This window comes from Sturnus vulgaris, chromosome 6 (genome assembly GCF_052056855.1).
Source record: "Sturnus vulgaris isolate bStuVul1 chromosome 6, bStuVul1.hap1, whole genome shotgun sequence".
Classification (NCBI taxonomy): Eukaryota; Metazoa; Chordata; class Aves; order Passeriformes; family Sturnidae; genus Sturnus; species Sturnus vulgaris.
Window position 1 is genome coordinate 16250752 of NC_142248.1, and position 18250 is coordinate 16269001.

The 18250-nt window shown below is 43.1% G+C and overlaps 1 protein-coding gene across 1 annotated transcript; it reads right to left on the reverse strand.

The window, feature by feature from the left end:
* Window positions 1-1761: 1761 nt before the first annotated feature.
* On the reverse strand, window positions 1762-17484 carry THBS1 (thrombospondin 1). The gene is made up of 22 exons (XM_014869459.2): window positions 17376-17484; window positions 17128-17222; window positions 15803-16380; window positions 15246-15321; window positions 14796-14992; window positions 14499-14624; window positions 12942-13035; window positions 12431-12604; window positions 11880-12056; window positions 11402-11575; window positions 11099-11226; window positions 10832-10984; window positions 10123-10341; window positions 9523-9630; window positions 8988-9147; window positions 8501-8619; window positions 6638-6872; window positions 6019-6246; window positions 5545-5816; window positions 4999-5096; window positions 4750-4889; window positions 1762-4097 (listed from the first exon to the last, which is right to left on the reverse strand). Exons 2-22 carry the CDS (start codon window positions 17195-17197, stop codon window positions 4090-4092), a joined length of 3534 nt encoding a protein of 1177 aa, XP_014724945.1. The 5' UTR covers window positions 17198-17222; window positions 17376-17484; the 3' UTR covers window positions 1762-4089.
* Window positions 17485-18250: the final 766 nt, after the last annotated feature.

Here is an 18250-nt window from a genome sequence, read left to right on the forward strand (position 1 = left end):
AAAACCATGCCAGAATCAGTAAAAAATGCACTATTGTCATTGAGATGCAGATCTTTCTACACTTATCCCAGTCTTTATCTCCATACCTTATGAATGCCTACTGGTTAAACTACTACACCTGTTGAATATAGGTTTGATGCAGATGACCACTTTAAAATTTAAGGTGCTGCATTTGCATGGGCTCTGAGAAGACCGTGTTGAGGAAGGAAAACATTGTGTTCCCTACAATAGCACGAAATTAAAAGATTACTTATGCAAAAATAGATGGCCAATACCAAGTAATTCTAGAACTGGCATGCACTGGTTGCTACACTTACATGTTCCACTGATGAGTGTCCAGGGAGGTTGGGAGCAGCAAATTTCCCACAGGCTTCTCTGCTCTGTGAAGTGTGGCCATCTTCCATGTTCTTCCTCTTTAGTTTTTCTTTAGCAGCTGTTTCTTTGGCCAAGTAAAGGCCTTAACTTAACTACAGCTCCTTCTTGTGTCCTACTGTATTCACACCCACCAAGTGAAAAGTGGGTGGACTGAAGCTATGGGTTACCACAAAGCACATGGCTTGCCTTTTTTATTCTAATGACAAGAAGAGCTACATAAATGCATGCAATAAATTAGCACGAAAGTTTGGCATGGCTCAGACGAGATCATTGGAATGGGCTGCCAAGGCTGTCTTCCCCACAGCAGCAGCAGTTCTCTGCTTCAGACTTGGTTAGACCTACATATATCCATATATAGATATGTTCTGATATAGATATATGCTCAGAAGACTAGTTGGCTTTAAGGTATCTCCTTCCTCCTGAAAGTAAATGAAGAGATTTCTCTAGGTTGGAACTATCTTTGTTTTTTGTAGTTCTCAGTCTTCTTGGTGTCCTTTGGAGTCCAGAAGCATTAAGAGACCAAACCTGCAGGACATAAGGTACTGCAGGCCCAGGTAAGACCAGATGGGTTACACTGACAGTGCACTCCCACTACCTCATCTCATTCCAGAGAAGTCAAGCAGAGAGTCCTGTAACTGATGAGGGCAGAAATGTTTGGCCCCTCATAACAGGCCAGGAGTTCTTTGTTTGCTCTCCTTGTTCTCAGTGGGAAAAAAATCGAAAGTGTAGTGATATAGAACAAGAGCCTTCATCTTCAGGAAAAGAAGATGTAAAGATTAATTTTCTACACGTGCAGCATTCCCTAACTACACTTCTCAGGTGGGTATCCAGCACTCCTATCACAGCACCTGCCTTTGCTGAGGGGTGCACAAGACAAGCTGCTGCTGCAAGTAGAGATCGAGGAGCCAGCCTTGACTGTTCATAGTTTAGCAGCACGTTCTAGAAGCCGACTGAGTGCCCTGACATCAGCTCTTTGATCACACTAGCAGTTTCAGTTGTGAGAGTCAGAGTTGTGGGCACCAGCCCCTGCAACTAGCCAGTATTTTGAGGCATCTTTTAATGTGAAAGGGGGCAGGCATGGCTGGACACAATTACAGCCACTCAGACTGTTTTGCCTTGTAGCTGAATCAAGGGCAGCACGGCTTAGAAGTCTCCAAGTGAAGCCTTCAGGATCAAACATGCCAGCTGCCCGTGCTGTGTGACTGCCACAGTGCCTTCAGGTGGGCACAGCCACACGGAGGCTAATAGCTCAGGGACACTCCCTCAGCATAGCTGGCACATAGAGGGCACAGAAAGTCTTGCATCCAAGCCAGATTTGATGCAAATAGCACATCAGTGATCCAGAGATGTATTACAAAACATTAGTAAGACCAGAGCACAAAGGTATAAATATAAATGTCCTTGGTGGTTTATTGTTCTTTGTATGTAAGAAGCTTTATTGTACAACTTACACAACTTTAGAATGGAAAAACGGTTAAAAATGTTTACAAAAAAGCATGTTCTTAGAAAATTATGCTAGCAAAAACATCGGGAGGAGGGAAGCAAAAAAATCTTCAGTGTGCAAACCTTTTATAAAAATAGAAATACTAACTCTACAGGTAGCATTTCATGATAAATTATTTAAATAGCCTATCTACACAATTATGTGATTAACTATTACAATGGCAATGAGAAAAATAATTTATAAAAATACAAGCAATGGTATACAAGATGACAGGAAAAAATATAATACAACATTAGAAATTGTATTTGACTTTTTTTTTTTCCAATGCCATTTCCTTTCTGGGAATACATTTTCTGCAAAGAAATTTTGACTATGTACAGCATTAACTTTTTAGTACTACAGTAGCTTTAAAGTTTGTTAGACATTTGAACTCTGCTTGCTCCAAAGGTTTTTCTCAGTCACACAACAATGAGGTAATATTTGTACGTAAAACTTTCACCATGTTCATTTCTTTTCATTTTTTGAAAAGACAAGGAAATATTATAAAGGATGCTGCCCCTTCTGTTGGGGAAAACAGTCTTTTAAGGTACATCAAGGCCTCTCCCTCTTTTGCAAGGAGCTCCTGAAATTGTCTAGTCTGTGGTGAATTCCTTCCTTTGTAGCTGCAGGTGACTAGTTACAAACTGAGAATGCAGTGGCCCAAAGAGCCCGTTAAATGGTTATCGAGGGCTGTCCTTGTGCCTCTCTGCAATCTCCTCAGGGCAGCTACCCTGGCTCTGGGCTAGGCCCACTGACCTGTGGGAAAGCAGCACAGACATTTCCCAGCACTAGAGAACACTAAGAGGTGGATGGCATTCCCTCACCTCTAGTGCTATGGGTGGGACAGAAACTGCTACCATCTAAAGGGACTTCAATTTTAGCACTGCAGAACAGTTGCCTGCTAGGCTACCAACTGCCTTGCACAAAGAAAGGAAAAGCCAACATTGAGCTCAGACTGAGAAAAACAAACATCCCATTGCCCACACCCTCACTTTTCCTTGCGCCTCAAAGCCTTTATGGGAAAATTGCTCTTTGTAACAAATACATCACCATTATCTTCTCCAGACAAGATTTTTTTTCTCAACTAAACCCTCTCTAGATTCAGTATAGAACAGACATAATAAATAATCTGTATTTACAATCTTACAGTCATGAAGACTTGTAACAATGATTAGGTGGATAGTCTTGACGCATTTCTTGTTCTTTTAATCAATAATCCCTCAGTCATAACATCAAGAATAGGCAAAAATAAATATTTTACAATTTTATCTACAGGCCCCTTTTTATCCCCTCTAAAGAAGCGAGGGGTTTAAAACATCTATGGCATGTAGAAAAGGAATGTTTTTATTACATTATTTTTGTGCCTCTTTAACCATAAAAAGCAAAGCATGTGCTGGTTTCCTGAAGGACAGCACAATGCTAGCTGAGATGGTGGTGCTTCCTGGCACCATATCTGAAAGAATACACTTGAAGGCAAGCAAGATCTGCATTTAAATCAGGAAAAAACAGAATCTAATCATAAATCCCAGTTCTCCCAAAGCTGGTGTGATCCAGTGTACCAGTTTCTTTTCCCCCTGCCACTACACAAATCAGTTTTAGGGTATCTGTTTTATCCTGCCTAGTACAGCAGCTGATCTAGCTCACCACAAATAGAGTAAGGCTATGTTTTTATCTGAAAGGTATGACATAGAAAACAATTTCTCCAAGTTGAATGGATGTAAACCAAATTAGCGCAGCCTTCCTTAAAATAAAATTCTCTACCCCATAAAGAAAAAAGAAAGACCTAGAGTTCCCCCTCCCACCCAAAACCCCTCTTCCCCACACAATGAAAGGTCTTCAGTTAAGTAGTCCACAGCACATCCAAAGATGTTCTTTTACAAAATGCTACTCCATGGGACCTCCAGTTAGAGAGGCAGTGACACCGCACTGTGATAAACAGCAAAAAAAGTCTTTCCTACTGAAAGAAATGTGCTTGTTCAGTGACAACAATTCTCATTTGCAAGACACATTTGTTTCCTTCCACTTCAGCAGAGGTCAGATACCAAGTATGTTCTCACTTTCATTCTCTCAAAAGCATTCTCTTGAGGCAGGTCATGTGTTTCGAGTCCACATTTATGCAGAAAGAAGAAAGGAAGGAATAATATAATGGTCCCAGGACTTGTAAGGCTAAACGTTTCAAAGGTGCAATTACCAGCATTTTTAAATAGTCTCTGAATCCAACAATTTTGTGATTATGAATCTGTGAAAAAAAAAAGATATATTTAAATATTTCTGCATATTATGCATGATTATGTCCAAGTCATCAATGCCCAGAGACATTTATAGAGAAAACTAGAAGTACTTTCAATTAGGTACTTCCTTGAGTTAGACTTCATAATAATTAGATTATGAAGTCTAACTCAAGGAAATACCATTACATAATGAAGTGACAATTTCAGAAGACTAGGACAGCTGGAACTAGTTGTATGCACTTGCCTCTACTGAACTTCAAGACTGCAATACATGGACAACCGTCTACTTTGCTTACTTTTAAGCAAATAAGCTTTTTACTTGCTAAAGACAATATATTGCATTTCTACCCTAGATTTTATCAGATGTGCTCATTCATTCTAGTCAGGACTTCAAAGAAGATTCAAGACTTATTTCATTTCTGGAACTCAACATGGATTTCTGATACTTTGAGTAACACAACAGAAATATACTTAAAAATTTAAATATATAAAATCTAACTGTGAAGAGTTTATCAAGGTATCCTGTTTCTGCCTGCAGAACTTGTTGGAACCTGAACCATGAAAGATCACAGTTGAACTTTCCCTCTCAGCTCTTGTGTCTTGAGCTTTCTTAAGCCAATTCATTTATAGGGGATCTCTGAAATGTAATGTCATCCTTACCTCTGCATTCATATTTAAGGTCTGAGAAGAACACCATTTCTTGAGAGAAGACAAATAATCCTAGCCGACCACCAGCATAGGTTTTGTCGTAGATTGGTCCTGAGTCTGCCATGATTTTCTTCCCTTCATACATTACGACCCTACAAAGAGACAATAGCTCAGCCATCTTTGACAAGGTCCTGTGAGGTTCATCTTCACAGACACCCACTTTTCCTGTGATATTTACTTCAGATAAAAGGAGATGCTCACCTGATGTAGCCAGTCTTTGGTCTATGGCTAAGTCGCCACCTGTATGCAGTGAAGTCTTTCCAGCCTATGTGACGAGGATCATGCCACAAAGTTCTCACCTATGAAAGAATGATTTTTTATAAACCAAAGACCAGAGATAAAGCAGCAGTTATTTTGACATGAAGGTGCCTTATTATTAAAGGCTGCAAGTAAGTCATTAGGCTCTGTAATAGCCTAAAGATAGAAGTAATAGAAATCAACTGCATTTAAATTTACTTTTAAAATATGTAAATGGGAAGCTAAGGCAGAATTCCAGAAACAATTGATTCATTGCTGCTGGAAAGCCTGTCTGCAGCAAGCATTCCTATTAATTGCATACAATATTTTGCTTGATTAAGAAAAATTACAAAGCTATTGGTCTTTGCCAAGAAATCTACGTGATCAGCATGTGCAGGCCCCCTCTAAGGGAAAAGCAGCCTGCCTTATGCAGAAGAGTATGTTATTACACTGGAGTACTCATGTTATCACATTAAGAGTACTTCAGCATGTAGTAAGTGGCACTCTTACCTGGCCAGGAGTGTTTCCTGTGTGCCACAGAGCGTTACGAAGGTGCTCTCCTGGACCAGTGGTGGAATTCACAACTTTGATGGAGAGACCTGAATAGCCTTGAGCTTTGGTTGGTGTGGAGTCCCAGTAAGACTGGGTGATCTGCTTCCACATGACAACATAGAAGCGACTGCTAGATTGGTAGCCAAATACAAAGCCAGCATAATCATCGTCCCTTTCTGTATTGATGAAGAAGGTACCACTGAAGTCCACAGCATTGAATTCATCAAAACCTATGGGGACATTAAAGAACAAAGTTTTAGGTGCTACTTTTTTACAATTCTTAAACAACTCCTTAATAGTTACCCTGATTCTCTTCTCCCCCACTCCAACAAAAAAACCCAACAAAACAACTCCCCACCCTCACCAACAAACAAACAAACCAACCAACCAAATCACCCCAGACAACAGTGCCTGTTAAATTTTTCCCCTTACCGACTGCAAGGCCAGGGTCACAGTTGACTGTCTGAACCAGTTCTTTACCCTGGTGACGAACAACCCAGTTTGGATCATTTTGGGATGTTCCTTTGGGATCCAGGGGAATCATCTGAAATTTTCGGAAATCAGTCTCACTAATTTCCACATTTTCAGGGCAGATATCATCAATGTCTGGCACATTGTCTTGGTCAAAGTCATCTTTGCAAGCATCTCCACGTCCATCACCTGTAGGATAAAAGTAATTTTACCATTTTATTACCACCTGTTTGCTCCTGAACCTTCTGCTTGGGAGCTGAAGTCTGAATTGCAGATCTCTGACTGCCCAGGTACTTGGCAGGCACATGACAGAAGCCACAGCAGCTACTCTATAAATGCCCTTTCACTCCAGCCTGATAGTGTGACTTAGCAGTAAGTTGGAGATACGTGGTCATTTTTACACTGATCTTTACTCCTGAGAAGCACTATAACATTCTGGTTTTTTTCTGGTACAGACATTCTGTTGTTTTTTTTTTTTTTCCCCACTTAGTTTTGTCCAACATTAAATAGTGTGAAAAACATTAGCATCAAACTATTGGAAGATACTCTTAAAATGTTATTATGATACAGGCAATCTTACCATCAGAATCAGCTTGATCTGGGTTGGCAACCAATCTGCAGTTATCTTTGTCATCAGGGATACCATCATTGTCATCATCATGGTCACAGGCATCACCTTTGCCATCCTTGTCATGGTCAGCTTGATTGGCATTGGGCACATAGGGGCAGTTATCAAGGTTATTTTGATGGCCATCTTCATCTATGTCCTGGTTGTTGTCACACTGATCACCTATGAGATCAGAATCGGTGTCTTCCTGTCAGAGGAGAAAAAAACCCAACATTTTAAAAAGCCACTTAAAGAAGGCTGAGATAGGAGTCTCTGAAATAGGAGTCTCAAGAGCTAAGATGGATATAGTGGGTGGATTAATACTCACTTAACAGTGCCTGTGCTAACTTGTTTTATGCTCTTTTAGTCTTGTTCTGGTTTTCATTTAAATTCACAGCATCAGAAAGCAGCGTGATCATCAGCTATCTTGTGCCTTTGCCACATGCCTCTTCTGTCACTAGTCTACCATACTGGATGCAGGGTACTTTATCTCCTACCTTCCCTGGCAGCAATAGGGTTTCAGGGGCCAAATCAGGCTTGGACTACTCTGTACCTAGGCAGTAGAGACTGTAACATTAAAACAGTCTACCAATGCTTGGTGTTAGAGAAAACTAGGCTGTGGTGTAGAAAATTTATCATAAATGCTCTTCCTGCCCCCTGATTCATCAGTCAAGACATTTGTTCCCTGGTGGTGACAGACTGCATTAACTAACTGGTGTGATTGCTGATCACATATTTTAGTCAGTCGTTTGCATAATCAGCTTCTGAACTAAGAAAAACAATCCCATCATCCCCGAAGTTGCCTCACATTTAGCCTAGTAGTCTTGTGAACACAGGTGGATGACCCTGGTGTAGACAGAAGGCATACCATACACTGTGGGATTAGCTACTAATTCTGGCACTTGAAATCTAATATCTCCACTTCTAGAACTTGATTAAGATAGTGTTTGGAAAGCCATTAGAGTCTTATATTAAGATTTCAAAGTCACGAGAGAAAGGATATTCCTGAAAGGAGCTGCCAAAGGATCTTCAGGCAATTCCCTCCCCCAAGTGGGGAAATAGTAAAGCAAGTGACAATGACTAAGACATTTTATATTATCTGTTTAAATCCTTCAAGTAACACTGCTTTTAGGCTGCATGGCCACACTACACTACATTTCACTGATTTGCAACAGCTTTTCAAACCCTTCAAACATTCCAGTTATATCCCTGAAGCTATTAAACTTAGTCTTTTAACTGACAGGATGTCACAGGCTTCATCTACTTCTGCCTTCGTTTTTTGAATCTAAGTTGTCTGAGAGTCTGGATCCCCCTGGATTTTTATTAAGGTGAATTTTAGAAGTGTCAGAATATGCCTTTTTCTTAGGGAAAAGCGACTTGTGCTGCCTTCTACTTACTGCTAGAAAAGTTATCTTCTGAAATGCAGTTGGCTTCAAGCTCAGGGACAAAGTTTAAAGAACAACTTTGTGTCTAAATGAACACAGCACTACAGCTATGAAGAGAGTAGTTTCACTACCCACATTTTACACAATGTTCCCAAAGTATTTCATATTCTCACTGTGAGGATCACCACAACTGACTAAGAAATGTTTAGGCAACAAGTACATACAGCAGTCTCACACACCTTCACTACAGCTACTTTTCAGAAAATACCTAGAAGTGATTCAAACTCTGAGGGCATGTTATTTGATAAAGGCACCATTTGGGAAAGTAGTAAGAATGATTTTTGACAAGTCAAAATTTCAGGTATAACCTGTTCAAATATTTTCTACAACACACAACATGCTGTCATTTTCAGCACACCAGTCCTCTACTTATATAATTCGAATTTCTTACCTGGTCAGGGTTATGTTCCAGTGGACAGTTATCACACTGATCTCCAACACCATCCAAGTCTGTATCCCTCTGGTCTACATTGTAGACATACTGGCAGTTGTCCCTTTCATTAAGCACCCCTGCAAAAGTTCATGAATGAAAGTCAGACATCTAAATGCTGCAAAAGACTGTATAAAGCCACCACACACTTCTTGGTACCTTTTTTAAAGCATTTGGAGCAGCATTTAAAAGCCTTGAAACATGACTCATTGCTAGCTCTGCCATACACTTCTGCTCCTACTACCCTGTGAGAGTGGAGCTAGAATTGAACTGTGCCAAAATTTATATATTCCAAATTTCCATTAGCCCTAACTGTTCCTTCAGTAGCCTTCATGTCCTGAAACCACCACAAGGGAACTTGTGTGTTCAGGGATGAAATTTTGGTGGGAAATCAGGATTACACTGGGTTCATTAGATTAATCTAAAGGAGTGATTAGAGGCCACCTACCATCTCCATCAATATCTATTGCACATGCATCTCCTTCTCCATTGTTGTCAGTGTCAGTTTGATCAGGGTTGTGATTGTAGGGACAGTTGTCACAGCGGTCACCAACATCATCCCTGTCGTAGTCATACTGCTGTGGGTTGTAGATGAAAGGACAGTTGTCCTGCAAAAGTGAGAAAAAAACCACAAGTTTTAAAAGAGTCAAATTAAAGCTTTAACCAGATTCTGCTTATGCTTGTACTGCTATATGAAAGAAGAAATAAAAGGTGGGGAAACAGTTAAAATTCAGATGCCACTATCTCAAAACACCTGTTGTTGGCATGAGTGTATGAATAGCTGAATGAAAAATTAAAATTGACTTCCAAAGCTCAAACAGATGCAGAGAGTTTGTCTGCATAATTATGCATATCTAAGGTTTCTAGGATAGCTGTCAGTGCCAGCAATTTCCTATGGTCCTCTCTTAAGGTTAGGAGCTAGACTTCAGCTTTGGGAAGGGGAATGGGAAAGCCACAGTCAAGGCTGTTCTCTGTTTCCTTACCCGGTCATCAGGAATGCCATCATCATCATCATCACTGTCACAGGCATCACCAATCCCATCCTTATCATAGTCTTCCTGCCCTGAGTTAGGCAGATTAGGGCAGTTATCCTATAAAGAAAGAAGTAGACAGATGTTCACTCCTGGCATTATTACAATGTGGATTTGAGCAGGAAAAATCTAATCATGAGGCAAAATCGTAATACCTCAATCAGGTAGGAGTAACCTTACTGTAATTCACTCCATTTAAGCCAGTCATTACAGTGGTAAGTCTTACAAAGCCAGAGCCAAATAATTTTTAAAATAAAGATTGCTTTTGACAATCTTACCCTGCTTTTCTTCCCTTGCAGATTGCTATCAGAACAAAGCTGATAGGTATGGCCTAAACTAGAATCTTCCTAGAACATTTACAACAATCAGGATTTATTTTTTTCCCACATCACAAGAATATATAAAGCAATACAGCAAAAGCAAGAGCCTCCTAGCAATGCCTTGACAATGGTATCCCTACACCTCCTCTATCCCTAGGAGGTTATTTACAGAGAGAATAGTTTAATAGCTTAGGCTGCTATAATGACAGATAGTAAAAGAGTATAAACTTACCTTTTTACAGTGGTAAGTAGCATTGGCAACACAAACCAGGTTCTCATTTGGCCATCCATCCAAGTCAGTATCTTCTCCACAGATGATGCCATTGCCAGCATAGCCTGGTTTACATTCACAGCGATACATGGGGTCGCTGAAGTGGCCAAGGTAATTGCATTTGGCATTCTTGTTGCAGTCATGTGTTCCATCTGTGCATGGATTACGTGGCTTGCAGACCTAGAAGACCACACAGAAATTAAACCCACTGAAAACATTGTTTTATCACTCACTTTTCCCCCAGAGATTCAAATATATCCTAATTGATCAGGGAAAAAAACAAAAGCCTGGCTTTCTTCTGGTCCTCAACTCCAGAGCCAGTCTTAGCACTAATTGTTTTTCTTGTTCACACCTTATGTATTATCAAATGGAACCAAGCACTAAGATATCTGAGGCATATACTCTTGTATCAGTGAATACTGATTTACTTCTGAATTACTCCTAAAATTATGTGCAGCCTCTGAACCCTCCATGACTGTGGAGGACAATGACATTTAAAACTCCTTTTGATCTTCAAAAGAAACTGGTTAATGCTTCTGTTCTGAAACACAGAAGATGGTGTTTTATTAAATGCTACAAGTCATTTTTGCCTAAAACACATAGGTGTTTTCTGTTTTTTAGAAACTTTGTGAGATTTCATAGCCCAGAACAGTTCTCAAATTGACAATACCTGTTTGTTAGTCATGGCATCCTCAACGCTGCGGCCAAATGGCTGAGTTCCAGTGAAACGTGGTGGACAAGGCAGACAGTTGTACCCAGGTTCAGTATTCTCACACCTGTGCACTCCATTGAAGACAAAGCAGGCATCAGGAACTTCTTTGCACTAAAATATGAGTTTGAGATAAAGGAGAACAACAGTTAGCATTGCAAAACAGCGATTCTATTCTCTTTTTGTTTTCTTTCATTCCTTTCAAGGAGCAAACTATAGTCTTCTTACCTCATCAATATCTTGGCAGTGAATACCATCACCATGGTAGCCAGCAGGACAGGCACCACACTTCCAGGAACCATCAGGGGCACTGGTGCACGTAGCCCCCGCAAAGCAGGGATTAGACAGACACCCATCTGTGAAACAAGCAAGGAAATGCTATGATAAAGGACACTTTACCATGCTGCTATAGTACTGTATTTGGCTGAGATGCTGGTTTAAAATTCTAGCACTTGAGGTATGCAGACTTTACATTGCTATTTTCAAGATTATCAACAACCTTCAGATGTTTATGGGCAAATGGATACTCACCAATTGGACAGTCCTGTTTGTTGCAGACCTGAGTCCCTTTAGCTTCACCTACACAGGTCTTCCCACCATACTGAGGCTCGGGATTATTGCAGAGACGGCTTCGTTTCTGAAGTCCTCCTCCACATGTCACTGTGCAAGCATCCCATGGAGACCATGGTCCCCAGTTGCCATTAACTAAAGGGAGAAGTTAGAAAACATGTATAGCTTTAATTTCAGTGCTACAACTAGTTTCCACCTGACTGAAGACTTTACTTTTGTAGTGAGAGCATTTCAGACACAGTTTGACATAAACGACAGAATTACTGTAGTCCATGGAAAAGGCATAAAAAGAGTTTCATCTGAAACTAACCTGTGAGGTTTCACATAGCCCACCTCCAAGTTTAAAGAGAGAAGAATACTGGAACAAGCTTATTTAGTAACTACTCGGGATGTTCACTATTTAAGCTACCAATACTAGTCACCACCAGGACACACTTACTTGGGCAAGGATCTTTCTGGCAGGGTTTGTTTTCTCTTGCTTCACCCTCACAAGGTTTGCCATTCAGCTGTGGTACTGGAGAGTTGCAAAGACGAATTCTAGTGATGATTCCCGTGCCACAAGTGACGGAGCATGATGACCATGGCGACCAGTGACTCCAGCCACCATCCTGTTTAACTATAACAGAGATTCCTGTTATTCCTAGTTTCTGAGGACATCAGCTTTACAGCACCTAGGACACAGCTAGTACCAGGACTGTACCAAAGACTATGTGTAATGGATAGCCTCCTGACTGTCATAGATCAAGTTTTGCAACTAGGGAAATTTCATACCTAAACTGGCATCACACTTCATTCTGGGAGCAGTGCCCAAACATGCCTGTTTACTGCATTAACTACCCACTCTCCTCTACCTTGTTAATACAAATCCTTAAAGCTAGAAGCCCAGGATCCATGCCAGTGACAGAGCTATGTGGTAATCTTTGCTTTTAACATTCAGCCAATAAAAGCAGCCCCTGTTTTACCACCAGAATGAGTAGATTCAGTACTTACATCTCTTATCGCACTCCTGAAGGTGGCAAGTCCGGGTCTGTACAGAGGAGCCTTCACAGCGGTTATTGAGACTGTCACAGGAACGGCCTCTCTGCTGGATCCCATTACCACAGGTCACAGAACACGAGGTCCATTCAGACCAAGGAGACCATCCATCATCTGCGTAGTCGCTAGCTGCAGAGGGAGACAGCTCTGTATAAGACTCCACGTACATGCTTTTCCAGATCTTTTCTCCCACCCCTCTCTCCGTAAAAAAGGATGCAACTGCCCTCACAAGCCACATGCATCTTCCTTCTTTGTATGAGATAAAGGCCATGAACTCAAACATTTCAGTATGCTGCATATTGTAGAAAGTATTTGAACATGTATCACGTAAGTGATTAGCCTCAAAGACACATCAGCTTAACCTACTTCAGAAGTACAAGATCCAGTTCTGGTACACTGCAGAGCAGCATGTGTCTAGTTAGATGTGAACCACTGCTACAGAACTGTGGAAGTATTAAGTACTTACGCCAGCACCGAGGGCAGCACTCCCCATCAGGCACGGTGGCATTGGAACAAGGCATGAGAGGACAGGACACTTTCCGGCATATAGTGGCAGAGTTCTATAAAGAGTTGTGAGAATTACAGTCACCAGGTGGAATATAAACAATATCTGGAATAGAGACCTTTTAAGACTCAGTAGCATCCTAAAGCAGAGACCCTTGTATTTAGAACTAATACAACCCAATTTTCAGTCAAACTTAATCTTGTTTCCATTCTCACCCATTATTTTTTAGTCAAAAGCAGAAATATTTTGGTTCTGCAGAAATTTATCACATAGCAGATGCTGGCTTGAGTAAATGGCTATTATGTGATACCCAGGGTATAAGGTCAGATTTCAACATAATGAAACAAGAATGAGAAGCCAACTTCCTTTTCAGTTAATATGGATTTAAGATGATTATATGGTAAAGATAAAATGAGTTTAGTGGACTCTGCTCAAGCACCATGCAATCTAGAACTTATACTTAGAGGTTTTTGATCTGTAAGCCAAACAGGCAGCGTAAGAACACCCACCTCCAATCTCAATAAGACCTAAAGGGCAGTCTGTAGTTGTGCTTCTTGAAGGTAGCAGCTTGGTCAGAAGAATGCTCTCATGATTACTATTTTAATCTTCCCAAGCAAATTACTAGATTAAGGCAATTACAGCTAACATTGAGTAAGCAGGTTGGTAGGAACTAGGCAAATGCAAAAGTCACAGTATCATTTGCTGACTACAAGACAAAAGATGTAGAGAGCTAAAGAAGCAGATGCAGAATTTGTGTTGCCTTGTATTGCACATATACAAATAGTCAACTTTTAGTTTCTAATGAGTGGCATGCTAGTTAACACACTCTTTGGTACACTGGTACCCCGAAATGCTTTTGCTAAGGTATACTTATATGGAATGAGCAAATAGTTTCAAGAAACCCTGAAACTGTATGTTTTGTGTATATTTACACCATTCAGAAGTGAAACACAAAGCTTAAGTGTCTTGCCAGGTGATCCTGGGATTTAAACAGCTAAACTGAAATCCAAAAGGGATTGTTGTTCTATATAATCTGTAAAAGCTAACAAGACACACCTAGAAGCATTTTCTAGATAAACACCACAAGTTTAAGTGCCTTTACTAAGTACTAGAATGTCTTTTTCTACTAAATCAGAAGGAGGTTCAGTGAGAACATAAGGCAGATCTAGCAAAGCTGATAGTACTGTACATTTGTTCTGTTGATACTGACTTTTAGTTTACTGATGGACTTATAAAAAGAATACAGGCATTCTCCCAATTAAGGAACTAAAAGTGTTAATAGCTATATCAGAGTGATGTTTCATATAATTTTCTGGAATACTGCTGTTGAGACAAAGTATGGAAGCTGCCTTTATAGCAGTGACCTAGTAGAATGAAATAAACAATGATTCAGTGGCGTCTCTAGTATGCCTAGTTCTGTGTATGATTCACTCTAACAAACAACACTGTTTAGAAATATCTGTTAATTCCAACTTATAACTTTATATTCAGGTGATTTGCGAATGTGAAGAATCTTACTTGGCAAGTACACTCAGTGCAGCTGTCAATAGTCCACTCCTCTTTATTTTTGTGCAGGACTCCATTATGAATGCATGCTCCAGGAGTGATCTGGACTACTTTGGCAATGATTTCATTTTCTTCAGTCTTGAGGGTGAAAAATCAAAAAGATATTTAGAATTAAATACAGAAATACCCTTTTTCAAAAAAGTCAAAGTAAATTTTTTTGCTGTTTACAAAGGCTCACAAAAGTCAGGTTATAATTAATTCACTAAGTGCTAGTTAATGAAAGGTACCATGAAGTTAACCACCACTCACCACTTTGCGAACTCTGTCTTGAAGCGTTGTAACCATGGACCGTAGCCCTTGCAGTTCCACAAACATATTAGTCAGTTCATCACAGGAAAATCCACAGACTGCTTGGATGTCCTTTGTTTTATGGCCAATGTAATTAGTACGGATAGCTGGGCTGGAACCATTGATGGGGTTGTCCAAAGTAATGATTGCACTAGTGGCTAAGAGAAAAAAAAAAAAACAGACGTGAAGTAAATGCATTTTACACCACATGCATTTATCATTCCAGGCTAACACCTGCTAAACAGCTGCCATCAGATTCATTAGGGTGCCTGCAGAAATATAATCTTATTTCTTATGCAATGTGGATTTGCATGTCAGCATAGTTCTGAGTTCTGTTTCAACTTGTCTTTCTAATGTAATGAGAAATCTTATTTTTAATAGGTCACTGGATTCAGAAGATTGTAAACTTACAGCTCGAGCAGCCTTTGTTCCGCAGGATAGTTTCCAGAGTTGTTCCAAACACAAACCGCACATTCTGCAGCAGACCCTGTGGACAGAGGAAGAATTACAGCTATTTGCAGCAACTGCAAGGGGAAGAAGTACCACTTCTTAGAGAGACTGAAGGTCATGCAAGATCTTACAGACCAATTTCATGATGGACAGACATAAAAGTGAAACACATTGCTCTATTCTCCTTAATGAAAACCAGCCCTGCTTCCTAACAGTCTTATCCTTGAGCATAAGGATTTGGCAACTCTCCAGGCAGGAAGGAAAAAACCCACGGATTTCTGAATCTCATATAAGAAGCTGAGCAATGAAGCTGAAACTACCTGTCTGGAAGCTTCAGGGCCTTCTTATTGCTGCAGGAAGTTCCATCCCTGCAAACCTAATGCTTTTCCCTTCAAACTCCATTAATAAAGTTTAGTGGATTTGGAGGTCTTTGTCACTATTTAGGCTGTTGAGTAGCTAATGCACCTTCAAAACAGATGACTGAAAATTCTAGGCAAAAACATAAGTGAATGTCTTACCTGGAAGTTGTCATTGACTCCCCCTTTGGCAATACGGAGCCTGGCACTGCTGGCCAGGTCCCTAGTGAAGATGTTCTGGATGGGGATGTCCAGTTCAGCGTTCTCCATTTTCTCACACCCCACATAGAGCTGAGCTCGGTCCTCCTGCACAAACAGGGTAATGTTCTTCCAATGTCCTGTAGCTAGCAAGACATCCTCTACCGACACTAACTGCTGCTTGCCATCAACAGAAAGGCTCAAGTCCAGGGAGCCTGCCTTGCCATTTGACACTAGACTGAAGACATGACCAGAGCCATCGTTCTGTTCCACGGAGAGCAGTGTGCCTCTGCTTTTCTTGGCTTGCCGGAGAGTGGCCAGGAGAATGAAGCCCTTCTCAGCATGGATGGCATCTAGTAAGTCTTGGAACTTGGAGTCAGGGACAGCAGGGATGCGACTGGCATCTTCAATACGGTAAGCAGGGCTGGAGGATTCTGGTCCCTTCACCAGGTACACCCCGGGGGCCCGGCGCCCGGCTCCCTTCCGCATGAAGCCAATGAGTTCAAAGAGATCGAAGACACTGTTATCATCATTCCTGGACTCTGCAGAGAGAGATCACGACAAGCATCGTGAGAAAAGGACAAGAGGCTGAGTAGGTGCAAATCTCCCAGGACCGCTTAACATTTTGGCTTCTGGTGCACATCGTGCAAGGCACAGCGCCTCACATCAGAGCACAGACAGCAGCTTTGATGGTGCAGCAGTCCCACCAGGAGCTGCTGTGCAGCAGAACATGTGCATTCTTGTACAGGAGCCAGTCGGCACAGGAGTGCCAGGTACCTGCTGACTGACACACGAAGGTAGCAGCCATTCTGGCACCTCACTACACTCTAGCAGCACAGAAATAGACAGCAAAGCTTAGACTGCAATATTCCTATGCTAGGACAGGGCAAAGCGACATGGCATAATCCAGCTGAGTGACAGCAGTACGGTAGCAGCTTCTCCATGGCACCAAAACGGCAGCCTCCAAACCAAAACTCCATTCCTTCTTCAGCCCCTTCCTACATCGTGCTCCTCCTTTCCTCTGCTCAGCGCAGAGGTAGACAAACGACATGCTCAAGTTCTAGAGACTCTGCGTTCCTGTTTCTGAAGGTTACACAAATTCCACACCATAAAGAAATTTCCTGTTCCCAACTAGCTGATGCTCAGGTTAAAACGCTTTTGTTCATTGAGATCTTTGGAGCTCTTTACCACGGAGCACAACTTTATCTGCCTACACAGGCCCCAGAGTTTTTAATTTTCGTTTCCCCCTTCCCTGGCTGCCCCGGGTACCAGCACAGAGTTGGCCTTACCTGCAGTGCGCTTGGTCTCGGAGCCGCCGAGCACGAGGAGAAGGAGGCAGAGAGCAGTCGCTGGCCCCATGGCAAAGGTCTGTCTCTGAACCAGCCTGGGGACACACACGAGGAAGGTCACCGCGCTGCCGTCGCACCCACGGCCGGCGCCAGGAAGGCTCCCGGGCAGGGAGGCGGGCACGGTGCAGGTGTCGCCGGCCGCCCTCGGACGGGACAGCCAGCGCGGCGGGAGCCGCTTCAGCACTTACCTGCGGCAAGAGCGATCCGGGCGGTCAGCGCCGGCCCCTGGCTACCGGCGACTAATATCCGCGGGTGCCCCGACTGTCCCGGCGCGGGAGGGCTGGCAGCGGCGGGCAGCTGTGGCGGCGCTGCCGGGACTCTGCGGGCGCCGGCCGCCGCGCTCGGCTATAAAGGGATGGCTCGCATTCCTGGGCGCACGGCGGGCCAATCGGCGGCGGCGGGGCAGGAAGCGGGAGGCGGGAGCCGGGTGGCTCCGGGGCCAGGGACAACTTTCCGCAGGGGCCGGGGGGCGGGGGCGGGCGCGCCCCGCGGGCCGGGGGAGCGGGCGGACGCGGAGCCGCTCCTGGGCTGCGGTGCCGCGAGGGGGCGCTGGTCCCTCGGGCCGCCCGCCCCGCTCCCATCGCCGTCCCCGCCCGCAGCGGGAGCCGCGCCGGGGCCACCGGGGCCACCGGGGCCCGAGCTGCCCCGGCCGGCCGTGAACCCCGCCTGGCACCCGCTGCCGCCTGTCCCGCCGCCCGCTCGGCCTGCCCGCCCTGCCCGCCCTGCCCTCCGGCCCTGCCGCCGGCACCTGGCGGGGCCCTGGAGGAGAGGTGCGCCCAGGCGCCACTGCCGCCGGCCGTCCCGGGCGCTGGTGAAAGCATCCTTCACCTAATTAACCCAATTCACTTAATGAGACCTTCTGTGCCTGCCCACTGGCTCCAATACACAGCACACGGGACGCTGGGTTCACAAAAGGGGAATAACGTGAATTCCCGTTAGCCCTTCGTGCCCAGACTTGGGAGAGATGTGGGGGAAGAGGGAACGCGGCGGGCTGGAGGAGCGGGAACCTGCCCTCTCCTTTCCGAAAGGTGTGTGGGGATGACCCTCAAACAACTTGGCATTA

Bases quoted from the DNA above. Each gene is read 5' to 3' on its own strand.
- THBS1 (XM_014869459.2), bottom strand. From the start codon at position 17,197: ATGGGGCCAGCGACTGCTCTCTGCCTCCTTCTCCTCGTGCTCGGCGGC. The intron at 11,227-11,401 runs GTGAGTATCCAT...CTTGTTTCACAG, and splicing joins CAAACAGGACTGTCCAATTG to ATGGGTGTCTGTCTAATCCC. The intron at 10,985-11,098 runs GTAAGAAGACTA...CTCATATTTTAG, and splicing joins ACTGCCAAGATATTGATGAG to TGCAAAGAAGTTCCTGATGC.